Raw genomic sequence first — 17716 nt, 5'->3', positions numbered from 1 at the left:
TCCTGAAGGATTTACAGAGTGTACACAGAAGGAACATATTAGTCCTGCAAGCTCTGTAAATATTACTTTTCAGTTTATTAACTGTAGCTCTTGAATTGGACTTCCACACTGTATCTCTTCCCACTGTGAAAGGCCAGATTCTAACATTCCATTCAGTGAATCCAGATTCAAGTTAAATACATAGCTAGCACGAATTTACACGTTATTTAGTAGAAACTTTTTATGATCTAACTTGAGTTGTTTTCCTTCCACACAGGAAAAATGAGTGAAATACCAGGTAAGTGAAGAACAGCGTTAACACTGAAAAAACTGAAATAGCTCATTAAGTTGTTAGAACGAGACAAAAATAAACACGCAAAAGAAAACCACTGCCACTGCAGACCTACACTGAAAACACAGCATTCACAACAGAAAATATCAAGAATTGATCTCATTAAACTAATTTGCAGTACCTGAATTCAGATTATAGGCATTATGCAGCTCAGTGACAATGACATGCATTTTCACTCACATCTAAATATCTTTCTCTCTGCCATGCTGGTCAGACAGCTGTAAAACAAAACCATCCAATCTGATTGGTCCTTGCTTGTATCTCATGGAATTCTAGGTAATAAGCTGCTGCTGAGTCTGCATGATTATGGTTCTCACCAAAGGCTGCAGCAAGGGCAAATAGAAGGTGGTCTGAGGATCTTTTGATTGATAAAATGACAAATGAGACACAGTTGGCGTTCAGTTGCAGACTACAGGCAAGATCTTTGCCTTGGCCTTTCCAAGGCAAGAAGGCAAAAAGTTAATAAAGATGTTTTGTGGCCCTCGGGATATATGTTTCGGATATTCTAGAAATGCCAGGAGATCTCACAATTTACCTCCAGCACCTCCTTTTTTCACATTTGCAATATTTTTGGAATAATTGCTTATGTTTCAGAAAATGTAACAAAAGCTTATGTTTCTGAAATATTAGGTTTTGAAGCAGGCTGGCTGCACTTTCCCTGTTACAAAGCTGTGCTGTAACTGTTAATCAGCTGTAGTTTTAGCATCCTAAGCTAGCTGCTGTCATTTGGATAAGTAGTGATAATGTGAATCCAAAAAATGAAAGAGTTTAGCCTACTTGGTAATTTCATCTTCTACTCTCTCCTCCATGTTTATACACTGTCATTAAAGGCCCAACTTAACATCCATCTGCACAGAAAAAACACTAAGCGATCTTATATCATAGACAGTCAAATGAGTGTCTACCACATTTCAACAACTTCTCCAAAGCATAAAAAGGGAGGTCCAAACGGGATGTATGGATCTCATTACACTTACCAGTAGATAAAGTGATTCTATATCTAGCTGAGAAGCTATTGATATACAGCTTTCTTGCTATAGAAAAGTTTTGAGATGTAGTTGACCCTCATCTGTCTGTCTATATAATAATTTGATAACAGTTACTCTCTGTGATATTTCATTGATAGGCAAAGAATATTAGTTATATTTTTCTTTATGAGACAGATTGTGTGCACAGTCCGTCCAGAGTTGGTCACATTTATTTATACTGGAAATGTATGGGGTCCGGCAGGTAAATTCCATTAAGCAAGTTGTAAATTTGCACATTTTCCCTTTTTGTGGAGCATTCAAATATCAGACAATTACAGTAAAATAATTACATCTTACATTAAAATAATGTTTATACACCTCACATTTAACAAACTAGATATATAAAAACAAGGCAGTGCTGTGTTCTACCTAGTTCTACTTGGGGTGTGTAAACTTTCAGGGGCCTTTGTTCCTGTGGTGATGGGAAATTTGTAGGGAAATCTTATTGTACAGGGGGTAAACTGGAGGATGTGAGTCAAAGAAGTGTGTGCTGCTGGTTTTTTCGAACCTGCAGTAGTGTGTATTAAGTTTATTAACCAAATGTTTGGGGGGCTTGCAGGCTTTTCCATAGTCATTGGGTAACTGGCTGACAGCAAACTGCTCAGCTTACTGGCTGTTCTTTGCCTGGTTATTCATAGTCCTTTCACAACTTCTGCATGTCTCATTTTGGACCGATACATCTGTTTGGGTTCATCATTATCATATTTAATTCCAGTCCTGGTGGAAATACAGATGATGTTCTTAGAAAAGCTGATGTCACAGCAGCAGTGGATGCATGTAGCACGTTAGCTGCATTTTCAAGTGCACTCTAATCAGTATTTTATAGACAGTTCTGTACCCTGTTCTTTGCCTCATTTGTTCACTTTTTTCCACAGTACTGACCACAGGTTTAGCAGATTTTAGCTTCCGCCTATAGTTTGGGAGATGAACTAGACCGTGATCACAGAGAAGCAGCAGCGGGAAGTGAAGAATGTGTATTTTCCAATACAGTATAGCAACAATCTAGTATCTTACTGCCTCTTATGGGGACTGTATTGTCTGCTGTATGTATTTGGGCAGTTTGTGAATGTTTAGTTTTGATGAAGTTGCCTAAAATAGTGATCTTAATAAAGGTAATGGTGTAACACTGCCTTTTGTAGTGCAGTATTTCTTCTGGTCTAACTCATGGGAAGCTGATGAATTTACTGAGGAGTTGGATTGGGTGTGTTACAGAAAACACTCTGGGTCCAGATCTGCGCTTCCTGATGTGTCTTACTGTACATGGTGGCTAGACAGTAATTGCTAAACTAAACTGTCTAAAAATCTGTCTGACACATGGACTCTGAAATATGTAGTCTAGTTTTATTTGATTTCTGTTTTTAACTGATTTCTGTTTTGACACTCTTATGATTGAAAAGAAAATAACATTTTCCAGTGAATCTCTTTTCCTGGTTTTATATTGCAGCACTGATCAAAAAACTATATCCACTTGGAGCAGCAGTCCTGTGTATTGTGAACTCTGTCACACTGGCAGTAGAACTTATCAGTCAAGCAGGCAAGTAACCACTAGATGAGTTTCTACAGTAAAGTGAAGGCTGAAATGACAGAACATATGAAATTTGCTCACACTGCACCAACATGATGTCAGTAGATTGATTGGTGGGAACGCAGATGTAGAAGCCTAAAGAGAGCTTCACAGCACAGGGCTTGAACTCTGCTTAAACATTAAACAGAACCATCCATTACAAACCACACAGCTCAAAACTCCTCTATTCTGAACTACTAGCCTATAAGATTCAGACATGATGACTGTTCTGATATTGAGTGTGTAAAATGTGTAGACTGTATGGTAAAACAGATGAGGCATTTAATTGCCACTGACAACAAATCTGCTTTTTAAAGAAATGAAATGTAATGTATTTGTTTTTGTAGGACTGTATTGACAATAAAAATAGACATATTTCTTCATGTTTGTAGCCTGACAGCAAACACAAATAGAAAAAGCTGTTCAGGAAAGCCTGGCTGTATTTAACACTCACTCACTCAGATCCTGTCAGAGAGTTTTAATGAATAATAGCTTCTCATATTATCATGATATTTTGTCACTGTTTTAGCAATGATGTCTGCAGTTACAGTGATCTTGAGTCAGCGTTTTCTTGTGTTCTTCTCTCTCATTAGGAGAAGGTGAACGCCCAGTGAAAGATCTGCGACTGATAATCATACCGTTTGAAATGGCCTCTGTCATCATATTTTGTTTTGTATGGTGTAAGTATAAAATACATACAGGACTATATTTGCTCTTACATAGCATGAAATCTAAAATGCCTTTCACATCCATTAAGCAAGCTCCATCTTGTACTGCAGGCACCAAACACAGAAGTCTTGTTTATATTTAGTATTAAAACCCATCCTGTATCAGAATATTTTCTATGTATGCGTTAAAATGCCTTTGGAATGTTTTTGGGTCTAGCTGTCCAGATTCTGAGGTAGTCCACCATACTGTATGGCTATTTTGAGGTGGTCAAGCATACTGTGAGGTGTTTTTGGGGGAACAGGGCAAAACACTTGTACTGGACCGGAGAGTGTCCTTCATCACCCCTCGAGCTGGGCTTTACCCCTGCTGGAGAGCACTCCAGGATTTGGTTGTAGACCATGAATCAGGAGTTCATATGAAATTAAATACATTTTTCAAGTAAATCAAAGCAAAAAAGTTACACTTTATTTCAACTTCACAAAAGTGACAGAAGTTAATATTTCCATTCAGGTATGATCTGTTCAATAACTACTGAATGGATCATGTTGTGATAAACTTTGTGATCATGTTTAATGTAGATTACAGTCAGTGAATAACTAGATAAATCATTCTAACTGGCTAAAAGATCTCAATTATCCTAAATGTGTGATGTGCTTTCTTGAAAGACATTTGGAAACTAAAAATGCAAATCTGGCCACAAAAATTAATTTGCTTCATTTTTAAAGTTAAAACCGAAAAGGGATCTTAAAGCAGATAGTTTAGATTGAAGGGGTTCAGTTGCTTTGTGTGATTAAAGATAGCTATAGCTCTATGAAGGGGAGCTGTATGGTGAATGAGCTGTGTGTGTTAATGTGTTTATTAGCACTAACAGAATGCTTAACTGTGCTGTTTGTGTCACTGTTGGCTTAGCTTGTGAGTTTGTCAGTGTTTGTTTTACCTTACAGATTATGGGGGATGTAGATAGTTCTGTAACCCCACTGCTGTTTCTCAGTTTAGTCCGTTCTTTTGCAAAACCAGGCATAAAGACCCATGTCAAGTGTCCATTAGCCAGCCAGTCTGCTAACCAACTCTGTGTCAAGATGGTTCAGAAAAATGTTCTTAACTTGTAATGGAAGCCAATGTAACACAATTAATTTGGGCTATTTGTATCGGTCCATTCATCATGAGATTTTAATATAACTTAAAGGTCAACCAGAATTTTTAAATAATAAAAAATGATGCCATTGCTGCAACACTCCACTTCATTTCACATGCCTGCTGCTGGTCTGATGCTTATGAGACCTCCTCTGCAGAGTCTCCACTCTCTTTTCTACTCCTGCAGTCTTTGGGTGGTGGGTTCTCTCCCCTTTCAATCCTCTGACAGGTGTTGGTCTATCAGGGCTCTTGCAATAGTGCGGTAGTCAAAAATGTGCATGGTTGGCAGTGTTTGACAGTGTTTATGACGTGACTCCTGTAGCTAATTTTTAACACTGCTGGTTGCTCATTGGTGAACCTAATGTGGTGTATGCAGAACTTACCAGTGGCTTCACTGCAATGATGGGACTACTAATACTCTCTAGCTTCACCCTGAACAAGACCCCGTTGTAGCTTTGTGGTTTTATTTCTAGGCCTCATATTGATGTTACAAAATAGGGGTATTGCAAGGAGCTTGGAATTGTATGCTACCTGCAATAGATTAATTAACCTAAAAAATCATCTGTAAACTTAAATCTTTGAACTTCAAACTAACAATCATGAGCAAACAAGAGTACCTGTACATGCATCATCCTTTGTATTGATATTACTGAGATTTGATAAGACCCACTACAGCATAAAGCTGCACTAAAGAGCTACCGTTAGAGCTTTAGTTCTTCTGAAGGAGCCATCTCCATCACTTAAAGTCCACTCATCTGACCTGAAAACTTGCAGTATAACTGTCCAGAGGCTAAAGGAGTTTCCTGGTTTCATTAATGCTAACATGGTTTTCACAATTCTTTTAGCTTTAAACTGGCTTATATTCATACTTTCTCAATTGTCAGACATTTGTTAGCACTTAAAATGTAAATTTGGTTATTTTAAAGGATTTATTTTTAGATACACTTCTTTTTGTGTTACAGCACAACTGCTACTGATTCCACAGAGTCTTCATAGCTCGCTTCTAGATGGCGTCTTTTTCAGGGACGTCTGTGTGTTTTAACATGGCAATGTCAGCTACATTCTGCATGTGTTACAACAGCATGGCTGCATTATCAGTTTTGCAACCAGCCTCACTTAGCAAGCTGCATCACATCATCACCGTTATGTCACTTTGACATGACATAAACATACACTGAGCTGCATTATTGGTTGTCATTGTCAAGTTGTCATTCCACCTTGGTAAAGGTCATGACACAACCTGTCAGCAAAAATCTGTGACTCAGATTTGACCAAAGCATTTATGAAAACAGATCTGTTATAACAAGCCTTCATAAATGATTATTATGTCATTTTGACAGTTGTAATGAACATGCTTATGTAGGTGTTATTCAGTTATATGAAAGCTTTACTGAAAGTGTTTTAATACTCACATTTTTGGCCATATTACACCTCATAGGTTGCTCATGTTCAACCAATCAGAGGACAGTGCTGTAGGCAGAAGAATATGGGCATCACTTTTAACCAGCGCAGAGGTACTGGAACACTGGACTCTTTAGCTGTCTGATGGATCTCACTGACCCCTTGATGTAACTGAAGTTGTTGATTCTTATGTCAGGTTTGTTGGTGTTCTATTTGGGCACTGTCGGTTTGATCTGTGGGTCAAAAGCTCATTGCTGTTTGAGTTTGGTGTTACTAAAATTTAGCCTTCCAACTTAATTGCATCAAATGCCATGCATCAAATGTCATGCATCAAAAACTACCAAACAATTTGTGTAAACATTATGGATTTTTACATATTTGCTCATTTTGACTATTTATGACACAAAAACTCTTGGGCTCAATATTTTATATTTTTCCACTTAATGATATTTATGTCATTTTCTGAGCCAAAACAGTCATTTTAGTTTTTTACTGAACAATCTTCCTTCTGTTTGTGCCTTTGAATGAATGTTTTTGTTCATTTTCCTTAAAGTCTGATATATGCAAATGATATTTGTTCTCATCTCTCTTGTCCACTTTTTCATTGTTATTTATTTGGTTTTCCCTGAAAGGGCCCCTTTAGTATTTAAAGGTAAGGTACCCACATATAATATATTACTGGCTAATCAGTAATGTACAACTTGTAACTCACTTCTTTATCATAGACAATTCCGATTTCAGTAGAATGGTCACTGGATGTCAGGGCAAGTGTCCAGCATTCAGGATGAATGTCTTTGTACTTTCCTTTTATGTTGGGGTTTGAAATAATATTGAAAAGAGAAAAATCAAGGTATTAGATTCAGTGTATAACTGAATCTAATAAAAAAATTAAAAAAAAATTTTTGAACAAACTTTTGTGTTTTGTCTACATAAGACTAACTGTGTTCATGCTACTGAAGTGCTCATCAGAATGATTTGGTCTGTTGTTAAAGATGAGCTAAAAGGCTTTGGAGAAAATGTCTGTTATTTCTCAGCCTAGTAAAATATCAGTGATGATATCAATATCCTTATAGAGTGTATAAACATTTAAGCAACATTGAGTGTGTTTACATGCACTCAATAATCCGATCATAATTGGATTTCTGCAGTTATCTGATTATTCAAATTGTCATGTAAACACCATACTCTGATCTAGAAATCTGATGAAGAGGCTGGATTTTAGCTCAGTTATCAGATTTCTCAGTGTATGAAACTCTTACTCTGATTTCTTTTGGATTTCTCAGTCTGCACATGTGCGAAAATAGACAGCAATTACGTGTTAATCGGATTACTGACAAAATCTGATTTTCTGCAGTTATCAGATTCTTAAGTGCATGTAAATGCACTCATTGGTGTGATACTGTAGTGGCATTCATATGTGCTCATCTCCTAATTACGATATTTCTTACAGGTCTTAAGGCAGCGACTGACATATTTCTCATTCATGTTCTACTACTATGCATGTCTGAGCCTTTAGAAGCTCCTCCATAATTTCCAGTTTCACTGCAGTGTACTTATGAGGTAACACATAGGCCAAAAAGCATTAATGATCCATTAAGATGATCAAACAGTAAACAAAAAAAGGAGGCAAAGGTTACTGATCACACCTAAAGTAATGACTAATTCAGGCCATTACCTTTTGTGTGAAGATAATAAATTAATTAAAGAAAATAAAAATTATTAGGCAATAATTAAGCAGTTTTGAACTATCGGAGCTTGATAGACCTGCCCCTGTACACAGTGACGAGGATGTTTAAGAGGAGCAAAACAAAGAAGTAAATGCAGGTGTGGAAATGATGGCATTCTGAAAAATGTTTTTCATTGAATGATTTTATCACCTCAAAGAAAATGACAGCTCTCTCATTTTTCAGTCTTTTTTCCTCATCTTTATCAAGGGTGCTAATAATTTGGAAGGACACAGTGTCTGTATTTCCTGGTACTAAGTAGCACCTGTATATAAAGACAGATTTAACATTTCTCTCATCTCGTTTCACAGGATCATAACTACATCACCCATAAACAAGACCGTTTGTATTATGTATATATACAGGTACATGGACTGCTCTTCCACATTAATTCAAACTACAGTCCTACAGTAAAACTATTTTAAAAAACAATGAAGTATTTAGACCTTAAATATATACAAGGATTATGTTATGTTCTATTTAAACTCAATGAATTAGTTAGATTTAGGTTTTAGTTTTTCAATATAAAAAAAACTATTTAAAAAAATGCTGTGGCACTTTTTCATAGTTTACTGAAGCAGAGTTTTAGTCTATGGGCAGAGCCTTATTTTAGCCATGTCCCTGCATTTTAGAGCACAAAGTTAGACTGCATCCCTGTCCCTCATGACCACATGGTGAGAAGTCAGATCCTATTGTTTTGAAGTAAATGTGTCCCAAATCTTAATCAGTTTGAGCATTAATTGTCACTAGGGAAACACATATTTTCTGCAATGAAGTAAACTTTTTGTTTATTAATGAAAACGAAAATACTGAAAATAAGGACATGAAAAATTAGTTCAAAATTAGCTAAAATTGTCACTGCCGAAACATTTGGTAAAGTTTTGTTAGTGTTCAAATTTTTTGATAGTGACAAAATGTAATACTCAGTAATTGATTTCAATAAATAAACACAATTAAAGTACAGGGTCACTGAAAGTGAAAGGGTAAAAAAAATATCCAAGTCAGTTAAAAGTCCAAAATCTGTTTTCAACTTGGACTTTGAAACAGTTTGGTACAAAGATCCATATAAAGTTTTTACTGCTTTCACAATTATTCTGGGCTGTGAATAAACTATGATGATTAAAACTGGTGAAACCTGCATCAGAACAAACCTACAAATGAAGGAGTCTTTGGCCAAACTCAGTCAATCATCCTCACATTCTTCACAGACTTAGGCCATGTAGCATTTTATTCTAAACAGTGGTTTACTTATGATTGAAAGCACAAATGTTACTAATATGTAATTATACTGAAGCTGATGGAGGGTTGAGTTATGACAGTCATACCAAATCTAAGCATAAATTCCACACCTTGTACTGGCCTTTTCTAGGGAGTGATGAGGTGGAGAGGGTGTTGGAGACATGGGAATCCTCCATCTGCAAGGATAAAGGAGGAAGCACTCTGGAATTGTGTACTGACCCAGGGCATCCCATGTAGGCATCAATGAAAAGGCCCTGATGTTCATAAATAGCCTGCAAGATATATAGCCTGGAAGAACAGTTTCCTTTTCCTGTAGCACTGACCATCAGGGTCGTTTGATGGCTTTATGTGGACATGGCAGCTGGAACAATCGACCAGCTGCTTTCTGGAAGGCCCTGTGTCTTGCCAGCCCTGCAAACTCACAGGATATTTCCTCCAAGTCTTCTGGGGTCTTGGGGTGGTGAAGAACTTTCAAGATTGAAGGTCTTGAAGAACTTTCAAGAGTGACTGCTGTTACATACACGTCACAGTATGCAAATCATTCAACCAATGTTACCGCCCCCTGATGACAACCTGCTCATGCTGCACTCATAAATTTGAAAGCATAGGAGCCCAGAGGGGTTAACCAGACTCACACAACGATATGCCAGCTGTCTGTACCCACTGTACATAACCTAATTAATCTCAGCTTAGTTTGTAATAAAGATGCTGGACTGATTAAGTGAGGATTCTTGTGAGTCTCCATAAAGCTGCTGGTGTTGTATCCGATTCGTGTTTCCCTTCACAACTCAAAATCTTGGGTGCAACTCACTGAACAGAAATCAATGGCAAGCATCACTGGAACTATGGAAAGCTAAACAGTTCAGGAAAGGTCAGCATTAAATGGCCATTGTTACCGACTGTGTCAGCCTTTCGTCTGTACAGCCTTTCTCAAACGTTTTTCCCACTTTCTGTAGTTCGTGTTGCTTGCCATTGATTTCAGTTCAGAATGCAGCAACCAAGCGTACAGTTTATGAAGGGGAACCTGAATTTGTGTAGGAAATTAATTAGATGTAACGCCAGTAAGTGCCATGAATAGCTTGCAGAATGTAAGGATTTAGGGCCACTGCGACAAACCCTGGCTGACTGGCGATGCGGTCTGTGACCTTGATGCCAAACTGAATGAAACTTAGAGTTCACTTTCAGAATTCAGTACATTTAAGAAATCAGGACTCAGGTTATATCGAATATAGACCTGCTGAACAGATATTAGAAGCTAGTTGCCATGGTTTTAGGGAATGTTCTACTGTTGGGAAGCCTCTGCCTCTCGCTGATAATCATTTTCTGGCACTAAGTTAACTTTTCGTTGTCTTGAGTCAGTGGCTCATACTGTTAAGGCTCAAGACACCTTGCATGATCAGAAACGTGTAACGGATTCGACACTGGTAGTGAGGTTCCGCATACAATTCTTGGGCCTTTACTGTTCAACCTATATATGCTTCCATTACCGCATATCATTAACAAACATGGTATTAGTTATCATCAATATGCAGATGACACTCAACTTTACATTTCTTTAGAACCTAAAGCCCTAAAATCAATTAGCTCACTGTTTGAGTGCATAGGTGATATACAGACATGGATGTCAGACAATTTTCTGCAATTAAATAAAGAGAAGACAGAGGTTCTTGTTATTGGCAGTGATTCACAAAAGAATGATGTTCAGACTTATTTAAATCAAATGAATCTGAAGGCCAAACAATGTGTTAAGAACTTGGGCGTCACTTTTGATAATGAGCTCAGCTTTAAATCACACATCATGACTACATGCAAGACAGCTTATTTTCACCTTAGAAACATCGCTAAGGTCCGAGATATGCTCTCTCCTGCTGATAGTGAAAAACTTGTCCATGCATTTATCACATTAAGGATAGATTATTGCAACGCTGTTTTATCTGCTCTCCCAAAGAGCTCTATTTCTCACCTACAGCGAGTTCAGAATGCTGCTGCAAGGGTCTTGACCCGCAGAAGAAAGAGAGATCATATTACACCTGCACTCCACTCACTGCACTGGTTACCTGTCAGTTTTAGAATAGATTTTAAGGTTCTGGTGATGGTTTTTAAATGTCTTCATGGTCTTGCTCCTCTTTACCTCACTGAAATGATGGTGAGTTATGTTCCTGTCAGGTCTCTCAGGTCTTCAAACAGTAATCTACTGGTGATTCCTAAAACCCGGTTAAAGATTGGCGAGGGTGCTTTTAGCCACTATGGCCCAAAGCTTTGGAACTCTCTTCCTGAGGAGCTAAGAGGCATTACATCCCTGTACAGCTTCAAGAGTAATCTTAAAACCTTCCTGTTTAGATCTGCTTTTAGTTAAGAAACGTTTGTCTGTTCTATCTTTTTCATTTTATCTTTTTCAGTTTATTTCATTATTTTATTTTGTTTCCTTCTATCTTTATTTCTTTTAATGTGTTTTGCTTATCTTTGTTTTCTTTTTATTTATTCTGTAAAGCACTTTGAGTTGCATGTATGTATGAAAGGTGCTATACAAATAAAGATTATTATTATTATTATTATTATTATTAGATATTAGACTCTGAAATGTAGTGGAGTGAAAGGAAAAAGTCGCCCAAAATGGAAAAACATAAGTAAAGTACAGATACATGAAAAATCTACTTAAGTACAGTAACGAATTACATTTACTTAGTTACTGTCCACCACTGCTACTCGTGCAACACCAATGTGGAGGAAACGACAGCCTAAAAACTTAGTGCTAGCTTGGCTACTTAGCTGATAGCCCATTGGTTATTTAAAACAACATGCCGAGGCTTCAAAATTAGCATGTTAATCCCTCAATGTACTGAAAAAACACACAAGAGTTAGTAAAATTCTTAGCTGGCTATAACTGAAAAAATAATTGTGGAAAAATAATTACAATGTTGGAATTCTTATTGAACATTTTTTTTCTTTTTTTCATAATAATAAAAAAGAAAACAACTGATTATGAATCGCTTGCTAAAAGTTCGCCTGCATTGATTAAATGTCGGCTAAAAGAGAAGCAAAATGTAAACACAGAGTTTTCTGCGAAGATATTAAGGTACCACTGTTAGGGGAGCAAAAGTAGCCCATTTCACTATGGACTAACAGGTTTATTTCCACCACTCACGAACTTTCTTTGTGAAAAATTATGTGCCATTGTCTCCCTTTCTGCTCTCTCTTGTTCCTTTTTTTCTTCTCATTTTTGGAAGCTGAGGCATGAAGCTCCACTAGCGCTCTTCATTTACAATTCACTGGGAGCAAGGACTGTTCGCGCCTGGTTTGAACTAAACAATGTAAATAGAGGGGAGGGGAAGGGCAATATAGAGATTCTTTGGATAGAATAGTAAAAGAACCTGTTAGTTTTATAAGTGTACTATAAAGTTTCTATTAATGATAGGCTAATAATTGAATACTGAAAATATCTAAAAATTACCTACTGTTCTAATCATTTTTTGGGACCTCAGTCAGTCACAGGTCCTCCCTTCACTGCTCCCTCAGAAGCTCCACCCCTAATGGATGCCCAATGCCCCCCCTTCCTCCAATAATAGCTGCAATGGACTCCTTGCACTCATGGCTGTGACGCATTTCTGTTTTCAAATAGTGCGGCTCCAACGTTTCCGGTTGTATTGTTACAAACAGCGGCATATGCTAAACTAGCTAGCGTAATATCAAAATGAGTGTTCGGAGCAAAGTTTTTAAGTCGGAACATTTCCAAAAACAATGTAAGAAATATTCAGAGCACTGTTGTGTTCCTCTTTGTTCGGCATCTGCGAAGTTTAATAGCAGTTTAAGTTTTCATAGCTTTCCAGCGTGTAGTGACCTCAGGAGCCAGTGGCTAATAAACATACGTCGGGACCAATTTACTATCTCGCCTCATACAAAAGTCTGTAGCAGACATTTCATACCAGACCACTTGATTGAACCAAAAACCCCAGAAGGTCGGAGAAGACTGACAAAGGATGCAGTACCACTTCTTTTTGAATGGAACAGATACAGCATTCAGGCTCCATGGCTAAGTGTGTGGGAGAGGGGAGAAAGACCGGCTGACCCTACCTCCCTGGAAGATCCATCAACTGATCTTACAGTGGATTATGATTATTGTTCTGCTCCTTAGCCATCATCGCTAGACACGTCCTGCACTGAAAATGAAGATCTGTCCCGTGAAGTGGAGGAGCTGAGATATCAGCTTCATGAGTTGCGTGTCCAGCTAACCTTTGGGTTGGAACGTTTCTCCGGCTCCGACGAGGACATTTGATTTTACACCAGGTAACGTGCAGTAAAGCTTTAGATGCAATTCACTGCCACTTTGACAACCAGTCTGCTGTTAAAATTAGAAAAATATATCATAGTATAAAAGTATATTATATACATATAATAATAATAATAATAATAATAACAACAATAATCATCATCATCATCATCATTTTGCCAACAGATTCCCAAGCTATGACCACTTAATGGCATTTTGGTGGCTGATTGAGCCATCCATCCACAAAATGGTTCGGGTCTCAAGAGCAAAGGCTGCAGCTAAGAAGAATGAAGATGTGTCTCATTCATGAATGTCAGGGGTATGACAACGTTTTTTTTCACCCAAAAAACAACAGTAAGGGATGACTCCTGCTATACATGTTATGGTAATATGTGGAACAAATGACCAGATGTTATAAATGCTGTGTTATTTACAATGTGGTAAACAACCTTACCTCATAGTTGTGGTGTCCAACACCTGAGGGCAGTTCAGTCTCAGATAACTTGACCCTTAGGAATGTCATAGAATGCTCTAGAGAGCTTGATTGTTCATAATTGTTCATAATTGTAATTCTTTAACATTTTACATCATTTCCTTCACAGAGGCAGGTGCTGCAGCCAGTTGATGAATTTTTCCTTTTCCTTGTGTCATGGATGAGTTTGAACTTTTCAAACTGAATGCTGGCAAACCTGAGTTGTTTTTAATTGGCTCAAAGTCACTAATATCTAGCTCATCTGTCCTTGGCATCAATATCGATGGGATTCTAATGACACCTTCTCCCCACGTCTGCAACCTCTGAGTTACTTTTGACCCTACACTCTCTTCTGACTTCTACATCAATTCCATTGTTAAGACAGCAATTTTCCATCTTTGCAAAAGTTCTCACCTCCGACCGTTTCTCAGTCAAGCCAATGTAGAAACACTTTTGTAAACATGTGCATGCATTAGTGACATTCCGGCTAGACTACCGCAGTGTTCTCTTTTCTGCCCTCCTTGTCAAAACCCTCACTAGGTTACAGTATGTTCAAAATGCCGCTGCTAGGATTGTCACCTATTTAAAATAGAATGACCACATCACCCCTGTCCTTCATAGTCTTCACTGGTTGCCCACTACATTTCATATTCAGTACAAAGTTCTCTTTATAACATGTAAAGCTCTGGCTCCTCAATACTTGGCAAAGCTTCTTCATCTATATGTCCCATCTCGTACTTTAAGATCACAAAATCTAGGCCTTCTTCATGTTCCAAGATTTAAATTGCTTTCTATGGGTGGTTGATCATTTAATGTAGTAGCTCCCAAGTTATGGAATACTCTCCTATAGTCTATTCGGGATGCAACCTCTCTGTCTTCATTTAAATTTCTTTTAAAGATGTACTTGTTTTCACTGTGTTATCATTGTTCCATTTATACTTGAATGTTTACTTGTATTGTCCTTTTGTTTATTGTGTTGATGTTCTTTGATTGTATCCTTGAGCATGGGAAAGGCTCTATATAAATAAAAGTGGTGATGTTGATGGTATTAAGCTGAGTCTGTACTGGATCAGCCTGAGTGCAGGTTCGTTTGTAGATTACTTCAAGCTAAAAGGAGAGATCTATCGTGTTTCAGTGAGCATCAGATGAAGAACAGAGAACTGCAGGGAACCCTGATGTTGTTCTGACTCCTTTTCATTTACCCTCAGTTTGAACATGTAAATGTTTACTGCTAAAACCTGCTTAAGGAGGCTGCCAGTCAAATGATGCCAATTTAGTGCACAATAGCTTTATCTCACATGTAGCCATAATTATATTTCAACTCTTTAATGACCTCATAATTTGGAGGATCCAGTGGTATTAGATAGAAGAAAGTTACAGCACAAAATGTATTGGGTTCTGGACATTTTTATTCAATCCAGGGAGTGATAGAGATGTTTTTTGAAAACCCTATTCATTCTGGCCATATAGAAATGATGTTTAGACCCAGAGTTCCTAATATGGGCATAACAGCATGGCGCAAACTACAAAATGACGACACGACCATAGTGGTCTATGAGGACTTTAGCACAATAGCGTTGTTCTACTGCACATGTGTTCCACTGGGCTGAAACTGTTGGAGCAAAACTGTGGGTGCAAATCTGCAGCTCACACCCTTCTTTCTCCATTGTCAAGGCGAACGACATAGGGCAGGCAAAATGGTTGTTTGAATTTCGTGACCACTCACAAACGTTGTACAAATACCACGATGCAAGGTTAGAACGAACAAACAACACAACAAGTAATGTAAGGTAAGGTTAGCTAGCACTACAATGACTAAAGCTATGAAAATGTTCGTAAGGGAAAGCAGCCCCCATGTAGCCCACTCCCCTGCTGTGAAGCGATTAACGCCTATTGTCTTGGTAATTAGAAGGAATGCGTTGGAAGCACCATGTGTTTGAAGTTACAACCCGAGTGTATATGTTACCGATCCTACAGTGCAACGGAAAATTTGTAGAATCGTGTTTCAAAGGTTATAATTCAAGGGCGCGTAGTAGCGACGGACAGAGCAGTGGCGATTTCTCTAAGACTGCAAAGGAAGCTCAGCTTCCCCTAAAATGTCAAACATTAAATGGTCAAATATGTAAAGCTGTGTTAACATTTCACTGACTACAAATGCGTCAAAACGCGTTTTGATTGACAGCTATTTTGACCTATTTATGTTGAAAGACCTATTTCTTGGGGTTTGCTTGGTGAAATTACTCGTGCATTTCCACTGTTCATTGTGTAAATAAAACACGCTCACAGTATTTCCCTGTTTCAGTTTAACACAATTTCAACATTTCCTTGGTGGAGTTTAATTTCGTTTCGTTCAGTCAGTCATTCACACTGCTGGCTAGGTCAGAGTGAACTAGCCAGCCAGAAGGTTCACACGATGGCAGACAATGCTGATACTGTCCACCTGATTTTGGCAAACTTAGTAGTTAGTTCTGGATAACTGTGTCCAAAAACGGTATTTATAATGATGGTCCTGCTAATTGCTGGCAAGAAGGAGGGGTGATGTCCGGAGGATCCTGAAATCTCAGTCACGCTGGTGTTAGGCTATGGATTAGCAAACTGCTGATACAAAGCTAACCAGTTCACAAACATTAGCAAATGAGAGAAAACACCACTGACCTGTTTCTGTGAAACAGCGAAAATAAGCTAATGTTGCACACCAGTTAAGCACAGAGAGGGCAACCTCCTTACATCTTTTCACACCATTTAACGGTCTCCGTGAAGCTGAAGCCAGCTTACGCTACTTATTTCTCTACTAGTTTGAATTTTTGAAATTCTGCCGTTACGTTCACGTGCAGCAAAACGTAGTGAGGACCAGCGTTTCACAGGGCGGGGCGCATGCGCGGCAGAGGAGAAACCAGAGGAGCTTGTATTTCAAGAGAAAATGGTGTGACACCTCGTTCCCCGCTACTTACTCCGTTACGCCGTTACTCCGTTAAATCTTTATATAGGAAACAGTTGTTCGCTGCGGTATGAATGTTTAAACTGTTGTGTGTCGGACCTTTAGCTGCCAGCTGGTTTACCTCAGAAAATCGTCAACGAGTGAGAGAGAGAGACGAGAGAAAGAGCTACTGGCCGAGGCTGTGGAACTGAGGAAATAACACCATTTAAATCGAGTAGGCTAAACTAACTCTCTCTCCGTGTCTCCTGAAAGGCAAAACATACTTGCTCTTCTACACAGAACACCCCACCTCCTGCCACAACAAGCTCGGATCGAAAAGAACCGAATCAGAGCACGAAATGTCCCCCACATTTAACTGACGTCGCAGCCCAGAGCAGTAATAACGCCGTTAACACGACAGAAGCACAGCAACAGAAGAGCAAGGAAAAGGAAACCGCTGACACTCCCAAAGCCGTACTTTAGTGCAGTTTCAGTATTGCGGAGAGCCGGCTGTATAACCGAAGCGTTTAAACTGCAGAGCAGACCTGTTGTGTGATTGGCTGGAGTCGCCAAGTGGAGTCGCCACCTTCCGGCCCCTCCCACCGCTGGAGTCTCAGTATTGAGAGTGAAAATGTTCAGTGCAGTGCTGTATTTCTTTCAGATGTAGAGATGGGCTTAAATATTTGTCTTTTTCTGTCAGGAGTTCTGTTCATCTGTGACGGTAAGCAGTGATTTGAACACGGTTCGTTTATATTTATTGTAGAGCTAAAAAACAAACTAAAAAAAAATTCTAAATAAAATAAGGAGGCACACGATGCGTCACCGCCTCCAGATAAACATGACCTTAAATGCTCTCTCTGTGACAAAGTAATACAATAAATGGTGTTGGAGTCGAGTATTTGAAGAGAAACTCGTTTTCAGCCGTTATTACCTTTAAGTCAAAAGCAGGCAATCGCGTGCCACATTCAGT

At 38.5% G+C, this 17716-nt stretch overlaps 2 protein-coding genes across 4 annotated transcripts in view; both read left to right on the top strand.

Annotated features, from left to right (window-relative positions):
• LOC108431367 overlaps positions 1 to 7038 on the top strand; it is a 44584-nt gene extending 37546 nt beyond the window's left edge. For both annotated transcript variants that reach the window (XM_037544408.1, XM_017704451.2), the window contains 4 exons: positions 257 to 277; positions 2804 to 2893; positions 3517 to 3603; positions 6165 to 7038. In XM_037544408.1, the coding sequence (XP_037400305.1) occupies positions 257 to 277; positions 2804 to 2893; positions 3517 to 3603; positions 6165 to 6202 (236 nt within the window). In that variant the 3' untranslated portion in view covers positions 6203 to 7038. The remainder of the gene's footprint in view (positions 1 to 256; positions 278 to 2803; positions 2894 to 3516; positions 3604 to 6164) is intronic.
• A 9690-nt stretch (positions 7039 to 16728) lies between these two features.
• LOC108431415 overlaps positions 16729 to 17716 on the top strand; it is a 35533-nt gene continuing 34545 nt past the window's right edge. Inside the window, exon 1 of one of the 2 annotated variants that reach the window (XM_037543893.1) lies at positions 16729 to 17467. In XM_037543893.1, coding sequence (XP_037399790.1) covers positions 17416 to 17467 — 52 coding nt within the window. In that variant the 5' untranslated portion in view covers positions 16729 to 17415. The remainder of the gene's footprint in view (positions 17468 to 17716) is intronic. The other variant, XM_037543892.1, reaches the window with a different exon arrangement.

This window comes from Pygocentrus nattereri, chromosome 13 (genome assembly GCF_015220715.1).
Source record: "Pygocentrus nattereri isolate fPygNat1 chromosome 13, fPygNat1.pri, whole genome shotgun sequence".
Classification (NCBI taxonomy): Eukaryota; Metazoa; Chordata; class Actinopteri; order Characiformes; family Serrasalmidae; genus Pygocentrus; species Pygocentrus nattereri.
This window is presented reverse-complemented; position numbering and strand designations above follow the sequence as displayed.